General features: G+C 40.7%; 1 protein-coding gene across 6 annotated transcripts in view; it reads left to right on the top strand.

Moving 5' to 3' along the window:
- lrch1 (leucine-rich repeats and calponin homology (CH) domain containing 1) overlaps positions 1 to 19,211 on the top strand; it is a 100,426-nt gene that overhangs the window by 66,889 nt on the left and 14,326 nt on the right. For 2 of the 6 annotated variants that reach the window (XM_086267894.1, XM_086267891.1), the window contains exons 9-18: positions 688 to 797; positions 1,461 to 1,531; positions 1,865 to 1,951; positions 2,200 to 2,274; positions 3,267 to 3,303; positions 5,476 to 5,548; positions 7,003 to 7,125; positions 15,226 to 15,335; positions 16,705 to 16,842; positions 16,989 to 17,066. In XM_086267894.1, coding sequence (XP_086124020.1) covers positions 688 to 797; positions 1,461 to 1,531; positions 1,865 to 1,951; positions 2,200 to 2,274; positions 3,267 to 3,303; positions 5,476 to 5,548; positions 7,003 to 7,125; positions 15,226 to 15,335; positions 16,705 to 16,842; positions 16,989 to 17,066 — 902 coding nt within the window. Of the gene's footprint in view, positions 1 to 687; positions 798 to 1,460; positions 1,532 to 1,864; positions 1,952 to 2,199; positions 2,275 to 3,266; positions 3,304 to 3,762; positions 3,880 to 5,475; positions 5,549 to 7,002; positions 7,126 to 15,225; positions 15,336 to 16,704; positions 16,843 to 16,988; positions 17,067 to 19,211 lie in introns of all 6 variants that reach the window. The other 4 variants (XM_086267895.1, XM_086267893.1, XM_086267897.1 and 1 more) reach the window with 3 other exon arrangements.

Raw genomic sequence — 19,211 nt, 5'->3', positions numbered from 1 at the left:
TGTCTAAGTGCAAGGAGAGACAGCCATAACTTGAAGTAGTGGTTCAAAGGTTTGGCGGCTTTGTCCCCAAACAAGATTAAAGTAGCTTTCTTTTTCCTCAATTTATACTTCTGTAGTGCATGCACAGTTTCACTGCATCTCAATCCAATCATCTGCTCATCCCACCATAGGACTGAACACGTTCTGTGCCAGTTTATGTGACGGAGGTGTGCCTGCTGACACTCATAAATATGTTTCAGCTGTTGATTGGCTGTTTGAGGCTTGGTGCCAAATTTTTGTCATAATTTTTTTCAGGATTCTTCAGTTCTGCTTATTTCCTCCATTTAGTGTCTAGTTAGTTGTGACTGGTGAGCTGTGATCAGACTGTATTTGTATCTGTGTTTTATTTCTTGCACATTGATAATAACTTTGATGTTTTTAAAAAGTGAATCTGTTTGAATGAGTGTAAACACATAGACAAAAACTGTGCTGCGTTACGCATGACTGACTAAAATTGATGGAGCTGTGACGTTTACAAGTCCCTTTATAACTTTGGTTATGCAGGTAATTATAATCCTTCGTGGGTTCACTTTCATGGGAGTTGTGCTTTTGTGCCCATATTTTTCATATTCTATCAAACCTGTGGTGCAGAATTCTACAGCCTACACTTCAGCTTAAAACTGAGAGTTCATGTTTCCTTCATTTCAGCAGACCCAAACTCTGACTCGGTGCAGCTGATTGAGGAGAGCCCTACGGAAGCCCTGAGAGACCAGAACAGAGACTCTTCTCTCAGCACTCGCTTCATCAACTACATCAAGGCAAGAGCTCGTGTTGTGTTGCGTCTGCACACCTCTGAGTGCTTCAGTTAAAAATTGATGCAGTAAATGGTTCACTTCATGCATAATGCCTCCCTCTGATTGATGTTATGTAAAACTATTATGTTCACTGGGTTACTTTATTCCAGCATTAGTTACGCTGCCTGTCGTTTTAGGCTCATGCGGTTTGTTTAAATGGAGCCTGCAGCATAAACTGTCACTTTATGTTAATCTCAATTAAAATTCCTTTTAGACTTAAAAGTTTTGCTTGAATTGTCATGAAGAGAGCCAGCTCTACTTAGTATTGGAGTTCATCCACCTTTTTTAGCTTATTCCAAGTTAAAAGTACAAACGGGTTTCACATCATCAAAACTCAGTTTTTACCTCTGCCGATGTTATTCTCCAGTTGCACATTGCTTCTAGTCATTGAATTGGCCGTGAACTCCTCTGTATACCAAAGTACTCTACAGTCAAATTGCAGAATAAAGACTTGCTGTTAGAAAAGAGTAAGAAACAAGAAAAGCATAAAGAATGGAAGGAATGGATGAAGAAAAAGGACTCTGTTTTCTAATTGTACGGAGGAGAAAGTGGTAACGTCTCTGAGCCGGACTGTGGATCATGTGATTTCTGCAGCTGTTGCTGATTTGCGTACGCTTGTCTTTGCAGGGTAGGACGGCAGCAGACTTCGACGAGCCCCTCAGGATAGAAGAAGACTCTCACTGGTCAACACAACAAACGTAAGTTCGTGAGCATAGTGTCGTTTCGATTTCCACTTTATGACTCACGTTTAGTTTCTCCTCATTTATTGGTAGATTATTGTATTGTATGTCATAATTAGATATTTTTCTTCTACTTTTATTAGCACAGGTTATTCAGTATCTTTTTGCAGCATCATTCAAAATCAGTAGTGATTTTTTTGTGTTTCTTTCTGTTGATTGATGACAATTTAGAATCTACAAGTATCCTCTGAGGGATTTTACCAGCTGTGATTTTATGATATGGCACCATCATCACCCGTGTAAATACACTGTACATATACATGACTCTCATTTCTATCTTTGTGGCTGCAGGTCAAAAGTCACAGGGGGCACAGAGCTCCACATCGACATGATCAACCAGCTAAAAGAGGCTGTGGAACTGCTGCAGGACCCCAGCAGGTGAAAAACACCAACAGCTGAGTGTTAGTTAGAGCTAAGTGACACCACAGTGAGTCTATAAGAGTATCCATAGTCTGTTTCCCTTTGCTGAGTAATAATTCATATCTGCAGCACTATGTTACCACTGCTGAACTTACTTAAACTATGAGAGAATTAAACTTGACTGAAGTCATGTTTTTGTTTTTAGTTTGTTTTTCTCATTTGCAAGCCAGCACTCTGTGGCATTACTATTGTGTTTTGTGCATCAGGGTGAACACAGAGGAAGATTTGTCTGGAGTCCAGCTCTATCCAGTGGAGATGGTCACAGTGGACGAGTCACTCAAGTAAGATTCCATGAATCTGCATTTAAGACTACTTGTATTATGACTGTGGAAAAGGTTTTGGCCTGATGGACTGAGGGGAGAAATGTTTTTGTGTTAAAAATCTCTTCTTTTTTTTTTTTTAGCTCCGAAAGCATTCTACCTCTATTTAATTCAGTTCGGTTTTATTTATATAGCAGCAAATCACAACAACAGCTGCCTCTAGGTGCTTTATTTTATAAGGTGGAAATCCTACGACAATACAGAGAAAACAGAGAAAACGCCAAACAACAGATGACCCCCTATGAGAAAGGGCTTTGATATAAACAGGAAGCAAACCTCCGGCAGAACCAGGCTCAGGGAGGGGAGCCATTGGGTGAGGGGAGGGAGATGGGACCAAGACACACTGTGGAGGAGAGCAACACATTAATGATGAGTAATGATTGAGTGAAGAGTGGTGTATGAACACAACAAAAAATCCATCAGTGTGTCTTGTATGTCAGACTTGATTACTCTGTATCATCTTCTCTGTCAGCCCACAGTCAGTGACAGCTATCATTTTATTAACGTTCAATCGATAGCCTCAATTTGTGTAAGTAAATATTCTAGGCATGATCAGAAAGTCCTGGACCAACTGTCTCTCAATTTTGAGTTTGAATTGAATTCATTCATTTAAAAGGAACAGTGTATATTAGTGAACATATTAATCTTAAAATGGCAGAATTAGCAAAAAAGGCTACTTTTCATCTGTAGTCCTTTGCTGTAAATGGGCTGAAAAAATGGCTATTACAAAGAATTCATCATGCATCTTTGTAGAAGACAGTTCAATGCCATCTTGTTCCTAAGATGCTTCTAAACCTAAATTCTGAAAAACATAAAATAAATGTCTTTTCTTGTATTTGGGCCAATATGGTCGTTCCTGAAGATAAATGTAGTTCTGATTCTGTACACTGTTTTATGTAGGGTCATGGTAAAGTAGATCACTTGCCCTTATTTTCCTTTTTTTTTCTCCTTAGCGGGCAGGACAGTGATGACGGCGCCACATCACCAAAGGTACAGTATGAGCTCGTTAGAGCTCTTTAGCTCTAACACACATACATGTTTCTTAGTTTCTGGAAGGACTTCCAGGTTGGTTCAAACTCCAGTTTGTTGGCCAGTAATTTATAATAAAATAGCAACATTCACTGTGTCTGAAGAGTTCTGCTAAAACTTGGATTTTGAGCTTTTTGTTGGATTTCTGGGTCAGCAGGTGGCAGTGATTTTTATTAATGAGAACTTTCAGGAAATGCCTGGTGGCTCTTCTCTTTGACAAAAGCACCAGAGGAAGTTTCAACAGATGAAAATGTTATTTTGGTATAAACATTTTAGAGGAAAGAATTGGTACTTGCAGCCAAATAACGTTCAAACTCTCCTTCATTTTTCCTTCATGATCCCTGAGCCATCCAAGCAGAACATGTAGGTATGCTAGTAACAGAAAATACTTACAGCTGAAACCTTTGATGCGTCCTGTAGCAGCACATGGATGAAGGTGGCTGTGAGTTCCAGAAGAAGAGACAGATGATTCTAGAAAAGGCCAGGTTTGAAGCCCAGCTTGCGTGCCGGGAGTATGAGTGGCATATGTCGATCAAGGTAAACGTAGCGCCAGACCTCTGGATGTAGTCTCTGTCCTCCGAGTGAGCTGTCTACGGTCGTGCTTCGCAGTGATCCAACGGTCGTGTGTCTGTTTGCTGTGTTAGCTGCCGATCACACCTCTCTGAGCTTTTCACGTGTCGCATTTCATCCAGCAGCCTGATCCACATGTGCACAGAGAGGGAATGTGTTTCTCTGTTGCTACATGCGAGTCTCAATCTTTCACCAGTTACTCGCAGGCTTTCTTGGGAAATTACTAACTGGCTAAACTGAAGGTGGGTTTACTGAAAGCCTTTGTAGTGGACAGTAGAAAAACAAGTGGCTGGTGTTTTCTCTCTCCCATGTTAGTGTGCAACATTCATCTGCTGAAGTGGCTGTGTGACTTTGTTTTATAATTAACACTGTTTCAGGGTTATTTTTGTAATTTCATGAACTATATATTATGATGTTTACTATTTATTGGATTAACACCAAAACTTTGTTTTTTTATATTTCTGTACTACCTCTATTTATTTCTGGGTTAAAGCATCGGTTAAAACATCCAATGCTTAAAACAGTAATACCAGAATTAGTCTTTCTATTGCTTTTTTCCTTTTTCTTTCTATTATTGTAGGGTCTTTACCATAAAGTGCCTTGAGGCAGCCGTTGTTGTAATTTGACAATGGTTACAAATAAAAAAATAAAATTGAATTCAATTGAAAAATTGAATTCTGTTGTAAAACATTCCCTATTTCCTCAAATTAGATTAGGAATGATAGGTTTCTGTATGGAAGACACTGAATTGAATGTACCATTAAGTTTATGTTACATGGGGTGTTTTGGGCAAGGTCTGTTTACATTTGCAAAACTTATGGATGTTGTCTAAAATGTTATCCTGTTTTGTCACAATTAATTGTTCTTTGTTTTCTCCATTATGTTAACATTTTTTCTTGTGTTTAGCTAGCTAACTTAATGTGTACAATAGCAAACCTGTGACACTATGAGTGCAGTGGGTTTCTGCTTTGATGGTCATCACTCTTTGTACAGGCCTGTAAGCAGCACTGTATTTAGAACAAATGGAAATCAAAGAAGATATATATTGCAGTGTGTTCTGCATATATTTTAAACTGCTGTTGTTCACATAAGAAATGCAAATTCAGATCAGATGTTATTACCAGGTGAAAATATGGAAGACCGTAGGATTTTTTTTTTTTTAAATAAAAATAAAACAGTCTTTGGAAAAGAATATGTACCTCTTCAATTTTGTTGAATTACACACCTCTGGAGCGTTGGTGCTGACACTAAGCTAGTCTGCTGTATCTGTGTTTCTGCTCACCATATGAGTTGAGTGATGGTTGAAGGTAGAGGAGGCAGGAACTGAGTGGAGTGTTGTTCTGAGTTCAATTTTAGGCCACTGAGCTCCTGTTAGTCTGCACAGGTTCATCACAGGAGTGAATGTGTTTCTGTGTACTTTATCTCTCTCTGTGGAGTCATTCATAAGTCTGTGTCATTGAAAACTGCACATGAAGCACAGGATCAAGAGTGTCCAGCATTTTTTCATTAAATTGACTAAAATAGGACTGACTTTAATTTTTGTTTCCATTTCTGTTGTTGTAGCGAAATGACAGATCTCCAGTGAGCGGACCTCCATCCTTCTCCAGCCCACCCTTTGGACTGAAACCTCGTTCGGGTGAGTCAGCTGAGATAGTGGACCAGGTTAACTGGAGTACCAGATGTACAGGTTAACAAATTGGGGTTTTTTTCTGGACAGAGTATACTTTCAGTTACCACACTGTGATAATTTAATGGCATTTACTATGCTGGTCGCTGAAAAAAAATGCACAGTCTGAGTGTAGGATGAACACCTGATTTTGACATGAGCTCTGTTGCTCTAGTCATACAGTTTGTAGCTTATGTAGTTTTAATTTAAGCTTAGCCTAGAGCTCAACATTCTAATTGATATAATCCATATTGGTTAAACAAGAGTGTAGGAAATTGTCTTTCTTTTACGTGGCTTTATATGGCTTTAAAAACCCTAAAAGCAAAACTTTCTACAGGTGGGTGAAAAAGCAAACGCACTTAATTATTTTTCTTCTAAGGCCCTAAAAGGGTGTCAGCTTTAATACACTGCTGGAAACGTCATCATAATAATGTTGGTCCAGGATAAACATTAAAACTGACATTGTTTGAGCGTTCAGCTAATGCTTTGAAAAACTCTTGCTCACAAACCAACATGTATACCTAAATTTGACTAACAGCAAACCTAATTTTGTAATATATTTATTATTTTGTAAAAATTAACAACTTGAAATGCTTACCATTTGTTCCAGAATCTTATACAGAGTTTTATACAAACTAAGGCATTTTTTCCCGAACATTGCAATGCTATGACATCATAACAGTGTGACTGGTCAGTTGATCCTGGACAAACAGTATTGAACAACACCAACACGGGCATATCAGATACACCGCTGGAAACCCTGAACTTAGTCATTAGCTTAAAGCGAAGCAGCAGCAGTCATGTTGTGGCAGCTTGTGGCCCCTGCTCATCAGCTTTATTTGCAGAATGATAGAAAGCTTCTGCCCATGCTTTATTATAGTTGGCAACCATCCAGCTTTTGTTTGCTGTTACCAGTGTGAAATGATGCTAACCGCTAATGAAGCTAACATGATGCTAACAGCATGTGAGAGTGATTTGTAATGTGAAATGCCACTAATCTTTATTTTGTTTTGTGCTGTTTTGTTTTGTGTCTTGTCATCTCATTCTGTTTCTTTGCTTCACCTTTTTTACCTTTTCTGATTTACTTGTTTGTTTGCTTTTTGCCTTTTTTTGTGGCACTTTCATTTCTCCTGCATGACCTTTGATGTTTAAAATCACATAAACACTCATTTAATCTGACCTGCCTGCATTTTTGAATCAATACCTGCTTCATTGATTCCTGAAAACTAATTCACACTTTCTCCTGGTGATTTTTGCTGTTTTTCGGGGTGTGTTTTTCGTGGAATGAACTTTGCCTTGCTGTACTTGGTTCACCTTGATGCTCACCCTACCACCACCACCTCCTCCAACTACCTTCCTTGCACTACACACACCCCCCACCTGCGTCTCTGAACACTTCCCACTTCCCACCCGCCTGGTTGTAGCTCCACCCTCGCTGCCCTGCTCGCCCCCGCCTTCCTCTCTCGACCCCTCCCTCCTCCCACAGGCCTCGCCCCTCCATAGAGATACACCTCGTAGCCATGACGACGGAGGCAATCACAACCGGGGTAGGTCCCGCTTTATCTGCTAATTGGCCAGATGACACACATCTGGGCTGAGCTGTCTGCTGACAAACCCTGGGTAGGGACCGTTTTCTCTTCAAAGCCAGAAAAGCCTGTCATTACTGGTCTTTAACTTTAAAGGTGGTCTTTAAATGTGTTTTAAAAAACAAAAAACATTTTGAATTTAGTCTTTTGTCTGTTGTTTTTCTGTTCATTAGTCCACAACTTGTTTACCATCCTATGTCATATCATATCATTTTATTTAACACCAGCAGCACTCACAAAAAGTGAGCGTATCAGAATTGGTTTTCAGAGTCATTGCTAAGACAGCTGTCATCGCCCCCCCGTCCTGAAAAGGATAAGCAAAGAGGATTGCTAATTAATTAATTAACTAATTAATTAAGGTTATATCATTGGGAATTACTGATCTATACCAGGTTTAATTTCAGAGTTCCAGGAACAGAGCCATTATAAATGAAAAACCAACCTGATTTGAATTTGGGCGATCTCCTCTTGCAGTCACCTCCAGTCCACGTAAAGGAACCATTTCCAGCACAGTTGCTCTTGTTCTGTCTCTCCATGGAAACCCCATTATGACTATATAACTGTCAACTCTGACTTCACCACAGCCTTCAAACTTTCACAGCCATGAGTGCACACATCAGCTTCTCTCCATCTGAACAGCGTTGCTATAGTTTTGTATTTTTCATTACCTTTTTCAATTTTAGGTTTTCTTTTAGTTTAGTTTTGTTAGGTTCAGTTTTAGTTGTAACAAGGATTTATATCTGTCAGAATAAGCATTATTGATACACATGTGAAGGTCCTTTAGTCCCAGTCATGACATGCTAACCATTCACAGCCTGGTTGTGCTGACAAAAAAGACTAAAACTAAAGGGAATTCCAGGATATTTTTGTATTTTTCTGTACTGTTTTTCTTTTCCAAGCTCTGCTTTTTACATTTTTATTTTTATTTCAAACCAAAATGTTTTCCCCACTGAGCTTTTAGTGCAATAATATAAGGGTGACCGTTTTAGCACACTGGAGGCTATTGAGGAGGCGCATCGCAGGTTGCAGAGAGATATTGAAAAACAGCGGCTGTGCTGTGGAAGCCATCCAGGCATGAAGACAATGGTGTTGAATGAGAGATCGGGTATGGTTTTTTATTTTTGATGAAGGAAATCTCGGAACAGATTGTTCTCAATCTAGCTGTGATCCTCGATAATGCTCTGAGTCTTACGTTGTCCTTAGTGGCAGGGAGGCGCTTGCCAGTGACGTTCTCTGCTGCCTCCACCACTCTCTGTAGCTGTTGGCATAGCAACTCTCACTGTGGAACTGTGTACCCCCCTTAATGTTGCTTCCTGTAGTTCTCACTTCTCAGTCCAGTGTACCAGCTCAAATTTTGGGGAAAAAAGTCTCAGCTATTTGGCAACTAACTGACAATATATTTATTAGTTTTAAACAAGTTTTTGATTTGTTCTTTCTCAAATATTTGTGTGGTCTGATAAATTTGTTGAGCACAGTACCTCAAAAAAAGAATTTGCCTGTTGTACCTGCAGAAATATGTCACAAATAATTTTTATAATCTTTTAGAGTTAGCCTGAGTGGCGATTGTGAAAGAAAAAGGGAGTAAAGGAGCTGTGGCTTCCTTCAGTTTTCCTCCTCAGTTAAAGAAAAAGCAGTAATGTCTGATGATGTGGTGTTGGGCTGTCAGCAGGCATCTGAACATGCAGACATTTAAACTGCAAACACTGAGATTTAAGGTGAAGCTGAGTTTTTTTATAAATTTCATTTATTTTTTAATCTTGACGACAGCATTTTGGACAACCTTTTGACACAGAGGGTCTGAGTTTGTGTTCACCTGTGGTTTTAAGAAACTTTATTGTCATCTCATCAAGCTGCGACTCACTGGCTCCTCTCGTTGGTGCGAATGGGGACAGCAGCTTCCTTTCCTTTGAAATTCTGTCACAGCTTTCTCTTAATTTCTCTTGTCCACTGCCACTGTGTGTTTCTTTGCCTCAGACCACATGTTAGGGTGTTTCAGATTAGATGCTCTGCATGCACGCGCGCGTGCATACGTTTGTGTGTTGAAACAGCAGACTGTGATCAAAGACGAGCTTCACCGCACTCTGCTTTCATCTCCAGCTGTTCCCGTGTGTGTGTGTGGTGGCTGTGGACCAGCAGGCGCACGTGGTAGAAGTTAGAGCTGATGCCATGATTTGTGCGTGCGACTGCAGCTGGCTTGTGTAGAAGATCTAGAAGGTCTGAAATTTACATTTCTAAGAAAATAGCTATTGTAACAAACCAAGTGTTTTGTTGCTTCTATATAAGTGAGTGTGTTCTAATGACTGAGAATCATCAAATGCAGCTTGCTGATTCAAAGGAAAACCCCAGTGCCTTACAAACTGGGGTCTAGTAGTCTGACACCTTTGCCCCACAGTGCAGGAACCACATGTGATCCACAGGTGGCTAACCTGGGGGGAAATTTGCCCACATGGGAGAAATGTGAGATTACGCAATGTGCACAACCACGCAGTTCACTCACAGGTACCCACTGTTTGCCTGAACATGCGTGTTTGCTGGACTGAGTTTGATCTGGCAGTGTTCTAAAGAGCTTCTTGTCAGTCATACATAGCTTCCCCAGTCCTCAAGTGCTTTCATAAATGCTGAATGAGGTTGATTTTTGTGGAGGAAAGTCCATGATGGTCAGGGCAGACTTTTTGGCCATGGAAGTGATTGGAACGCCTAAATTCAGTGGTTTGAATGGGTGAGTGTAAGTTCTTGCACTGTAGTGTATAATATAGTGTATCTTGGCAAAGCTGTCTGCTCTGCTGCATATGCACTGAGCTGGGCACACTGAGTAAACCTGTTACTGGTGGACCTTACATCTTACTGAAGTTGTCCTTCTTGCACTTGAGCAAAATGAAAAAAATGTTATTATTAGGGTTTTTTTAATGCGTTAATACAAAGAATCCCAGCATTTGTTTTCACTTCTGTTCTCATACTTCACTCCAGAAGGAACAGTTCTGTTTTGTGTCGGCTTTGTCGTGACACTGCCTGCATGTGTTGTGAGTTGAAATGTCTTAAGTCTAACCATCACATGGCTTGCAGCATCAGAGACCGTATTAGGAAAGTCTGATACACACACACATACAATTGGAGATGTATGCGTCTGTGCATGTATGAAGTATCAATGAGTCTGGGTTTCGTGTGCGTCTATTTTCGGTTCCTATATTTTAAGCGTCAGATAATGGTCCCTAAAGGGGTATCCTACTTCCACTGGAATAGAGTCCAAGATAGTAGATGGATCACAGCCGTGTCATATTTTATTTATCTTCATCAGCACCAGTTTCAACTGTAGACCACAAAGTGTGGACATGTTTTGCCTGGTTGTGACTTTAGGACAGGGTTCACACTTGGATTAACAGTCAAGTTTGGCTGGGTCATTTAGCTGTAATGTTTAAGGTTGGGTTAAAGGGGATGTGAAAATGCAGTGTGTCGAGGAAGGTGCTCACAGAGCTAGAAGTTATTTTTGTGCGGCCCAGAAGAGAGCTGCAATTTAGTCGTTTGGTCCATAAAAGGCTTTGATATATCGCGGCGACTCTTAGCTGTGAGCTGTTCACACACTCGCTGTAATAACTCTTGAATGTTCACAAATCTGTTACTAACCCTCAGAGACTCTTTAAACTTCACTTTCTCACCACTTTCAGTTTTTAAGTCTGACTCATTTTCATTTCACTCTTGTAACATTTTACATGTGTTTCCCTTTTGTGCCCTCGCTATATAAAAAACTTTTCAAGTGTACTGATGCTGAACTTAAAAGTACAGTGATTCGGTCTGTTGATGCTAACTTTCACACTGTAAGCTATCTGACTCGCGTCTTTGAGCTGCTGCGCTCTCAGTGTTTGCTGTTGTAAGGAGAGCATCATTAGTTATCTATCAGTGGCTTCCTGAAACTCTTTTTGAAGCACAACATTTCTACACGAGCCCCTTATGTGTAAGCGTGATAAGATGGTGACTAATGGTCCGTAATGGGTTCAGGCCTCAGGGAGAATGACATCATGCTCCCATCGTCAGTGCGCCTGACCTCATTAGTGACCAATCATCACCTTGTGTGAGTGACTTCAAGTGCAGATGCATGCACAGACTGCGTGTGATCAGTCTTTGAATACTTGTCTTTTTAAACATGTAACTACCATCATTTTTAAAAACTATGTGCCGGTTTTAAAAATGGTTATGTAAACCATCAGAATCCATAAAAAATAATCAAAGGACATTTGGATTACTTGATGGAATTTACTGCAGGTTACACTAAAACATGTTTTGTTGCAAATGTTTATTTTTTCTTCCTCTTTATACATATGAAAATGACTTCTGATCTCATTTACACTGACTGAGGCAAAATGGAAAAGTGTTGTATGGTCAGACAAATCAAAAGTGGAACTAAAGAGGAGAGGAACCATCCAACTTGTTATCAGCAGTCAGTTCACAGGTGTGCATCTCTGATGGTACGATAGCAGCAGAAATGTATATACAGGTTTTAGAGCAAAGTCCTTCATATTTCAGCAAGACAATGCTAAACTGCAAGTATTACAGCAGCGTGGCTTCATAGTGGAGAATCTTTCACCAGTTACAATCTTTCCACACATTTTGAAACATAAAATACAACAAAGAAGCTGTTTAGCAGCTACAATCCTGTATCAGTCAGTCCAGCAGCTGCTCTCCTCAGTTCCCCAAATTTTATGGACTGTTGCTAAAATCCGATGTTACTACATATATGATGTGAATTGAGATGCTGCAGTGCGGTAAACCCAACTTTTTTGAGACCTGTTGCTGCCATCATATTCAAATTGAGCTAATATATTTTTTCTGTGTTATGCTATAAATAAAAGGATTTATGAGATTTGCATGTATTTGCATTGTTTTAATTTATATTTTGTACAGCGTCCCATCTTCTTTGGAATCGGGTTTATGTAATCAAAGGCCAGGAGCGTTTAATCAATTGTAATCAAAAAGGCAATCAGCCAGTCTTTGATAGTATACTAACCTGATTGGATACCCTTCAGATGTGAGCAGTTACTGTGTAACAGCCTGTTATATCAGCTCCTGCTGTTTTTTTAACGATTCAATCATCCAAAGTCAATATTCATTGCTTTTTGTGTTTATCCTTGGAAAATGTGGTTACCTTTGCTTTTCAAGTCTTGTCTTGTCAAGCCTGCGTGTGTCTTTTTCATCTCATTTCACTCTCATTATTGGTGAATTGGCCTCAGTTCTACTGCCCAAGCCGAGGCCTGTAGTCCTGGAGGAGACGGCAGGGTTAAAAGATGGAGCTAAAGTGAGAGCTAAGAGGAGGAAATATAAACTCTGTTCCGCCACAGTCATGGAGAATTTGGGGTCCTTGGGCAATAACATGGGCGTGCTTTGGTGAGCTGACGTTTCCACTGTACACTTTCACACTAGCTTCAGCCTGAACCAACACACTGTTTGGATCCCTCTGTCAGCTGATTCAGAGAGCATCCAGATGACTTAAGGTGAATGATTATGGATAATAAATGGATCTCGACCACCTCTGTACCACTTAATGACAAGCAGCGGAGCCGTGGACATTATGAAAGATGGCTGCAGCCACCATGATGAAAGATGTTCCACACTTATTCTTCTTTGATTAATATTATTTATTTATTGCTTTTATTGTAAACACAGCCTGGGATGCTCTGTCAGTATTGCTGCAGTTTGTAGTCCAAATTCTGCTTAGATTGTGATAGTGTTTAATTTTTTATGTTACCAGTTACAAATCAGGAGGGTATTTGGAGGAAAACGCCAACAAGCAGGACTTTGAAAGCCCCCCATGAAAAAAAAACCTTCAGAGAAGAGGCACAGAAACAAGATGCTACAGGCTCAGAATGTCCAGATGGCAGAGAGACAGAGAGATATTTAGAGAGAAGAAGAGGAAGATGATGAAGAGGAGGGAGTGTTGAGCAGCTTGTAGCATGACGTGACCCAGAATATAAACCGAGTGAGAGAAAACCGTTTGCCCTTCACCATATTCCCCTTCCTCTTCGTCTCAAACGGAGAGCTCAGGCCAACCAAATGATTTTTCACACTAAGACGGTATTCCATTATCCTTTAGTGGACCCCAGCTCCTCCACCTGCTGTTTCCCCAGAGGAACTAGGCTCCAAGGTCCAAGTAGATTATTTTACCAACTCAAAAAAAACGTCAACTTGATCAGTGGGTTTAGTCAAAGAGCTTCATTCAGTTCCAGAGGAATGTCAGTGTTGACAGTGCAGAGTTGAAATGTGGGTAAAACTGTTGAAAACATTCACACCCTGAAGCCCTCTCATCTTCTCCTCCTCAAAACATGAGATGACTCCCACTGAAAAGCCTGGAGCTCCCTTCTGTGGTCGCTCAGTGGAACTGCACATTCACAGGCAGTGTTCAGCTTCATTCAGCTGTAAGAGGCTGATGTATGCGTGTGGAAAATAGGACAGTGAAGAGGTGAATGATTCAGAGTTTAGCGGTGTGCCTTTCATGTGTGTGGGTGTGTAGGAAGAGACCAAGTGTGTTTCACACTCTGTCCTCCTACACACGCTAAATAAAAGTGCATCTCGTCATCTGCATTTCTAATCCGAGCTTCTCTTCACTTTCTGCTCCAATTGTTGATATTATTTAAATTGAAGCTGGAACAGTCCAATCCCAGCAGCTGTTTTGATCTTTAATTTATGCTTTTAGTTGTTTTTTTTTCAGGCAAAAGTAAAGCGACTCTGCAAATATTTACATATTTATTTTAATCTCCTCAAAAGAACGAAAGAGCCGCCATCTGTCTGCTATTTTTGAGGGTAAACTAAAGATCTGGTATGTGGGAACACATATGTGTGTGTGTGTGTGTGTGTATATATATACATACATACATATACATATACATATGTGTATATTGTTACATTTACTCTCCAGCAGAGAAGCTGGAGAGTAAATGTAACAAGGGTGGGGTGTTGATGGTGATTTGCTTTTTTGCTGAGAGGCAGCAGGACAGTAAGCAGACAAGAAACTTTAGAAGGACTGGTATCTGGGGCAGCAGCTGGCTGAGTCTGACTGAAGGGAACACATCCACCTGCCAGGCCCTCGAACACTCACTAATTAACACGTCTCTCATCTGTTTCATGTGTTTTTTGAGACACAAAAAGACAGTCGACTGTCTCCCTGCTTGAGCCTCAGCTCAGTAGGCCTGGTAACTATTGTCTGATTAATAGATCAGCACATTAAAAATCTGAGTGCCTGGAAGGTTTTTGACTCTTTTCCAGGCCTTGAAAGACCACAGCACATGAGAGACACAGAGGACTTAACGTTTAATAATCCATCTGTCTGGGCTTTTTTTCCCTCTACAAGCTGTTTATTGGAGCCCTAATTCCTCCTCACATGACGGCTCCTGTGACAGAGCGGCAGCGAGCAGCATGCTGAGCTCTGACTGCACGAGTGCATGTGAATGCTGTGCTTGTGTAAACTTTCCACAGAACAGTTTTTTTTTCCTCTCACGTCAGTTTGTGTCACACACTCATTCTGGGATGTTTGTCTGCATCAGGCTGCACAGTGGATGAACTGAAGTGCAGCACCACGGCCCAGTATTTAAAAAATGAACATTACTTTTAACTTTGACTCATGCAAAGCTACTGTAGTAGTCCTAGGATACAAATATGGAGGTTTTTTTCTGTCCCTTTTCCCAGGTTTTGACAGACGTTCTTTTCTCCGTCGGTGCTCCAAAGTCTTTGTGGATTTTGATCCTGCTGTGTGATTTAGTTAAAAGGAGTCTAAATTTGTGTTTTAAAGACCTGCTACTGCATTTTTAGTTTCAGTAGAATATTTAATATCTTGCAGTCTATCAGCTGCTTGAGAAGGTCTTTGCTCATTGTTTAAATGCACTGCTGGTATTTATTGTGGCATATGATTATTAGATTTCCCGCCTCCAGTGGCAGCTTTTCAGTCTCTGCTCATCACGGCAAATCTCTCCTTCCTCAGACGTCTGCTGTCCTTGTTTTATCTCTAACTGGTACTAACTGTGTACTCCTGCAGATGCTTAATGTGTTATGTTCCATTTTCTTTTGTTGTTGCTGCAGTGTTCCTGCGGAGCCACAAGAGCCTGGAGTCTGTGGATCCTCAGTTCACCATGAGAAGAAAGATGGAGCAGCTGCGGGAGGAACTGGAGCTCATGGAGCAGCTGAGAGATGTGAGACAAGCTAATGTTCTTTTATTTTTTTATATTATTTGAGTGGGGGGTGGGGTGTTATAGATCTGATATGAGCTTATGTCAAACATATCCAGCCTGCATGACTGAGGTTAAGCAGGTTTTCACCCTGGCCAGACTAAATATCTGTCTCCATAAAAGCCTTCATTGTATCTTAACTGCAGATTTGGATCATAAACCCGGAGCTCCTCTTCTGATTTAAAATAAGTCTGACGCTCTGCATGGAACCACAGGGTTTTGTTTGTTGTTTTGTTTTCTTAGCTCAGCATTTTATCAGCTCAGTGAAATCTCACTGAATGAAAATTGCAAAGATGTAAGAATATATGTTATATAATAATAATAATGATGATGGTAATAATATACAATTATATCTTTATATTTATGACAAGTGCATCAAATGACCTGGACGTTTTCTTTAGACATATATTTGTTTCTGTAAGCCACAGGTCTCAAACATAAAATCAGACCGGAAAACACACTGAATAAATGCATTGAATGGTTTTGGAAAATTATGAAGAAGGGCATGAACTTTGGACTTTTAACTGTATCTTTAGTTTTACAACTTTTGCTACTGGTAAAGACCTCCCACATAGCCATTTATACTACACCAAAAGTAATAAAATGATAGATAAGCAATTAAATAACACAAAAGTTCCTGTTTTCTTACTACCCACTGTAGGTACGTGACAGATGGACAGTGTGCTACCAGAACTTTCTCTGTAAAAGAGTCGTGCTTACAGGTTTCTTTCATGCACTGCAGCAGTATGTCTTTGTGTAGAAAAACTGAAACATGCTACTGAAATTGGGCTTGTTTTTGGCACTTTTAGTTTGGCCTCTTGGGATCAGAAAGGGCTGTATGTGGCCTGCATGTAAGTCAAATGTATGTTGGAATGTGATGTAACCAACAGACTTAAGGATGGTTGTAACTAGTTAACCTTTAAACTAAAGAAAACTTTAAAGCCTGCCAGCTGTCAGGGAAGTCCTGTTCTGTTTCTTTATGGTTCGTTTTTTTTTTTTTTTCATGTGAAGGAACCCAGAGCTAAACTAATCTCCCACTTTGCTTTGTGTTTTGCCACACTGAATGTGATGCGTTCAGGTTTACTGTGACTCAGAGTTGTGCTATTTGGAGCGCAAAAGAAAACACTCAAACATTCAGTAACTGCATCTTTGAGCTTGACCCCATCAAAGCTACGGTTTTCGGGCAAATTCAGATTTTCAGTCATCTAAGTGAGTTCATGGAGGTTTGTTTTGGACGATATCATCAGGATGTCTGATTCTGTTTTCTCTCACTGTATGATACTGCGATCCAGTCCTTTTTACTCACACAAAGCTGCTTGCATTGTTTGCTCAGAGCATCGAGAGCAGACTGAAGGTCGTCCTTCCTGAAGACCTTGGTTCGTCTCTGATGGACGGCGTCGTGCTCTGCCATCTGGCCAATCACATTCGCCCACGCTCTGTCGCCAGCATCCACGTCCCCTCACCTGCAGTGGTACGTCTCACTGACACTTGCAACCTTTGACCCTTCGCATAATCACTGGATGAGCGTTCAGTTTCCCAATATCCCCTTTAAAGTGTAAAAAATACACAGTTGTGTTTCTAAGTGTAGCTCAGTAAGTTGTTATATTTGTCTTCCAGCCCAAACTCAGCATGGCCAAGTGTCGGAGGAATGTGGAGAACTTTCTGGATGCCTGTAGAAAAATAGGCGTACCAGAGGTAAGAAGTGCATCTTTGTACATTAATAACACCTTTACTAGAAGCCATGGCCTGTCTGAACTGGGGGCGGATTTCAAGTTGAATGACTTCCAAAACCTACTTAAAGTCTAATCAGTTATTACACACCCAGAGTCTGAGTCTGTCTGACGCTGCAGTTATCAGGTAATACCATGATGGCTACTGTGCAGCCCCACTGCTGCTGAAGGACATTTTCTAAGCCTGTGCTGGGATTTAAACCAGCAACCTCCAACCTGAAAACGCCCCCAGTTCTTCAGAGAAACTCCCAACTGAGTCCATTTCAGCCTGATTCAATGGGTTGTTGGCTTGTTGTTGACACAATAAGTCAAAAGAAGTGTCCTGCAAAAATCAGATCTCTTCAGCATTAGGGCTATGATTTTACTTTAATGACACTGTAGCATTGGCACCTTCCATTTCCTTGTAATTTATATCAGAAAGTGAGGTGAAAACTACAATTAAAGATTTTTGCCAGACACTAAATTATAAACCAGACATGGAAGGAAAGCTGATGGTTCTGTGTGTCTAAAAGCAACTTTTTGCAATGTCATCCTTGAGCAGTTAGAACTGATAACACAATTGCATTATTTTTTTACCTTTATGCCACTGAACAATAAGTAGAGCAGTCTGACACAGGTTGAACCCAAATCTTACAAAAACTTGAAAACCACTCAGCTTTTTCCCACGGCTGGTTAAATATCCTTTCTGCCTCCTTTTTGTTCTTTTTGTCTTTTTTGGCTGTCTAATGGGGTCGTTTAACTTCAACAATGCTGACTCATCACCGCTGTCATCGCTGCCTGCAGCTTACAGCTTCCTCCATCATGACAGAAGTCAAAGTGGCAGCTCCAGTCTGGTGCAGAGCATGCTGGGCTGATTGTGTTTACTCCTTGTGCGTGAACACACTTGTAGAAGTTCAGATTTGACTTTCCACCTCTGCACTGATTTAAGGAGTGTTGTCCAGACTGAGAACATATGATGTTTCATGCAGGTTTTTGTTCATAGACCCTGTGTGGTGGATTCTGAAAATAAAAAATAATAATAACACAGATTTAAAGTGAAAGTTCAGCAGTGTGCACAGTGATGAGCTAGATGTTAAATGCACACTTGATGGTACTTTTTATAAAAAATAAAATCGCTTGAAACGCCTTAAAAGGAATTGAAGCCCTTTTCAAAATAAACTTAAACTATAGTGAGAATGTGAAGAGACAAACACTATGAAGTGTGTCTGTGTGTCGTGTTACAGAGATGTCTGCCGAGTCCATATCAGCCTGGAGTAGGTTCCAGATACACTCTTGTGTAATATCTCTTTGAAACACAAGATGGTGCTCAGACCCTTTAGTGCAGGGGTGGGCAACTCCAGGCCTCGAGGGCAGGTTTTAGATTTCACCCTGGGTCAACACACCTCGATTAAATGATTAGTTCATTACTAGGCCTCTGGAGAACTACAAGACATGTTGAGGAGGTAATTTAGCCATTTGAATCAGCTGTGTTGGATCAAGGACACATCTAAAAGCTGCAGGACACTGGCCCTCGAAGCCTGGAGTTGCCCACCCCTGCTTTAGTGGTATTGGCTCAATACCCCCTTGAGACATTCCAACATTTTTCAGGTTAGCCTTCAGCCTCGGGCAACAGTTTTTTTTCTAGTGACCAGATCGAAACTATGTCACTAGAGAGAACTGTGTATTCCCTGACTGGTTTAGAAGTGGCTGCAGGCTGACATCAACTGCAAACAGGGTGCTCTGAAACCCTTGTGATTGCTTTGTTTGCTGGTGGATGGCTGCAGTTGCCTTTAGATTGATGGAAGACACCAACCTGTCTGCCTTTTAGTCTTCAAATTCGAACCCAAAAACATTTGCCTTCAAAGTAAGAGTTGTGCCTTACCTCTGCAGCAGATGCATTTCAAAAGGAGCAGCTTTTATGTTACACTCTAGCAACCACTTGCCAACTTGTTGAAGAATACACATTCTTGTCTAGCAACCAGTGGATACCAGGGGGAATCACTAACTGGCCTTTTAGAATGAGGACTTAGGAACTGATTTCATGGCAACTGCCAGCAAACACATTTTTCCCTAGCAACTGAAAGCTGGGCAGATGGTCACTGACTGCTCTCTAGGTCTGTGACTGAGGTCT

Source organism: Aulonocara sp. 'chitande type north' Nkhata Bay, linkage group LG16, assembly GCF_057382095.1.
Source record: "Aulonocara sp. 'chitande type north' Nkhata Bay isolate Kocher_YH1m ecotype deep benthic linkage group LG16, A_spYH_male_GT1.1, whole genome shotgun sequence".
In the NCBI taxonomy this organism is placed as follows: domain Eukaryota; kingdom Metazoa; phylum Chordata; class Actinopteri; order Cichliformes; family Cichlidae; genus Aulonocara; species Aulonocara sp. 'chitande type north' Nkhata Bay.
The sequence above is the reverse complement of the archived record's forward strand: the minus strand, read 5'-3'. Positions and strand labels throughout refer to the sequence as shown.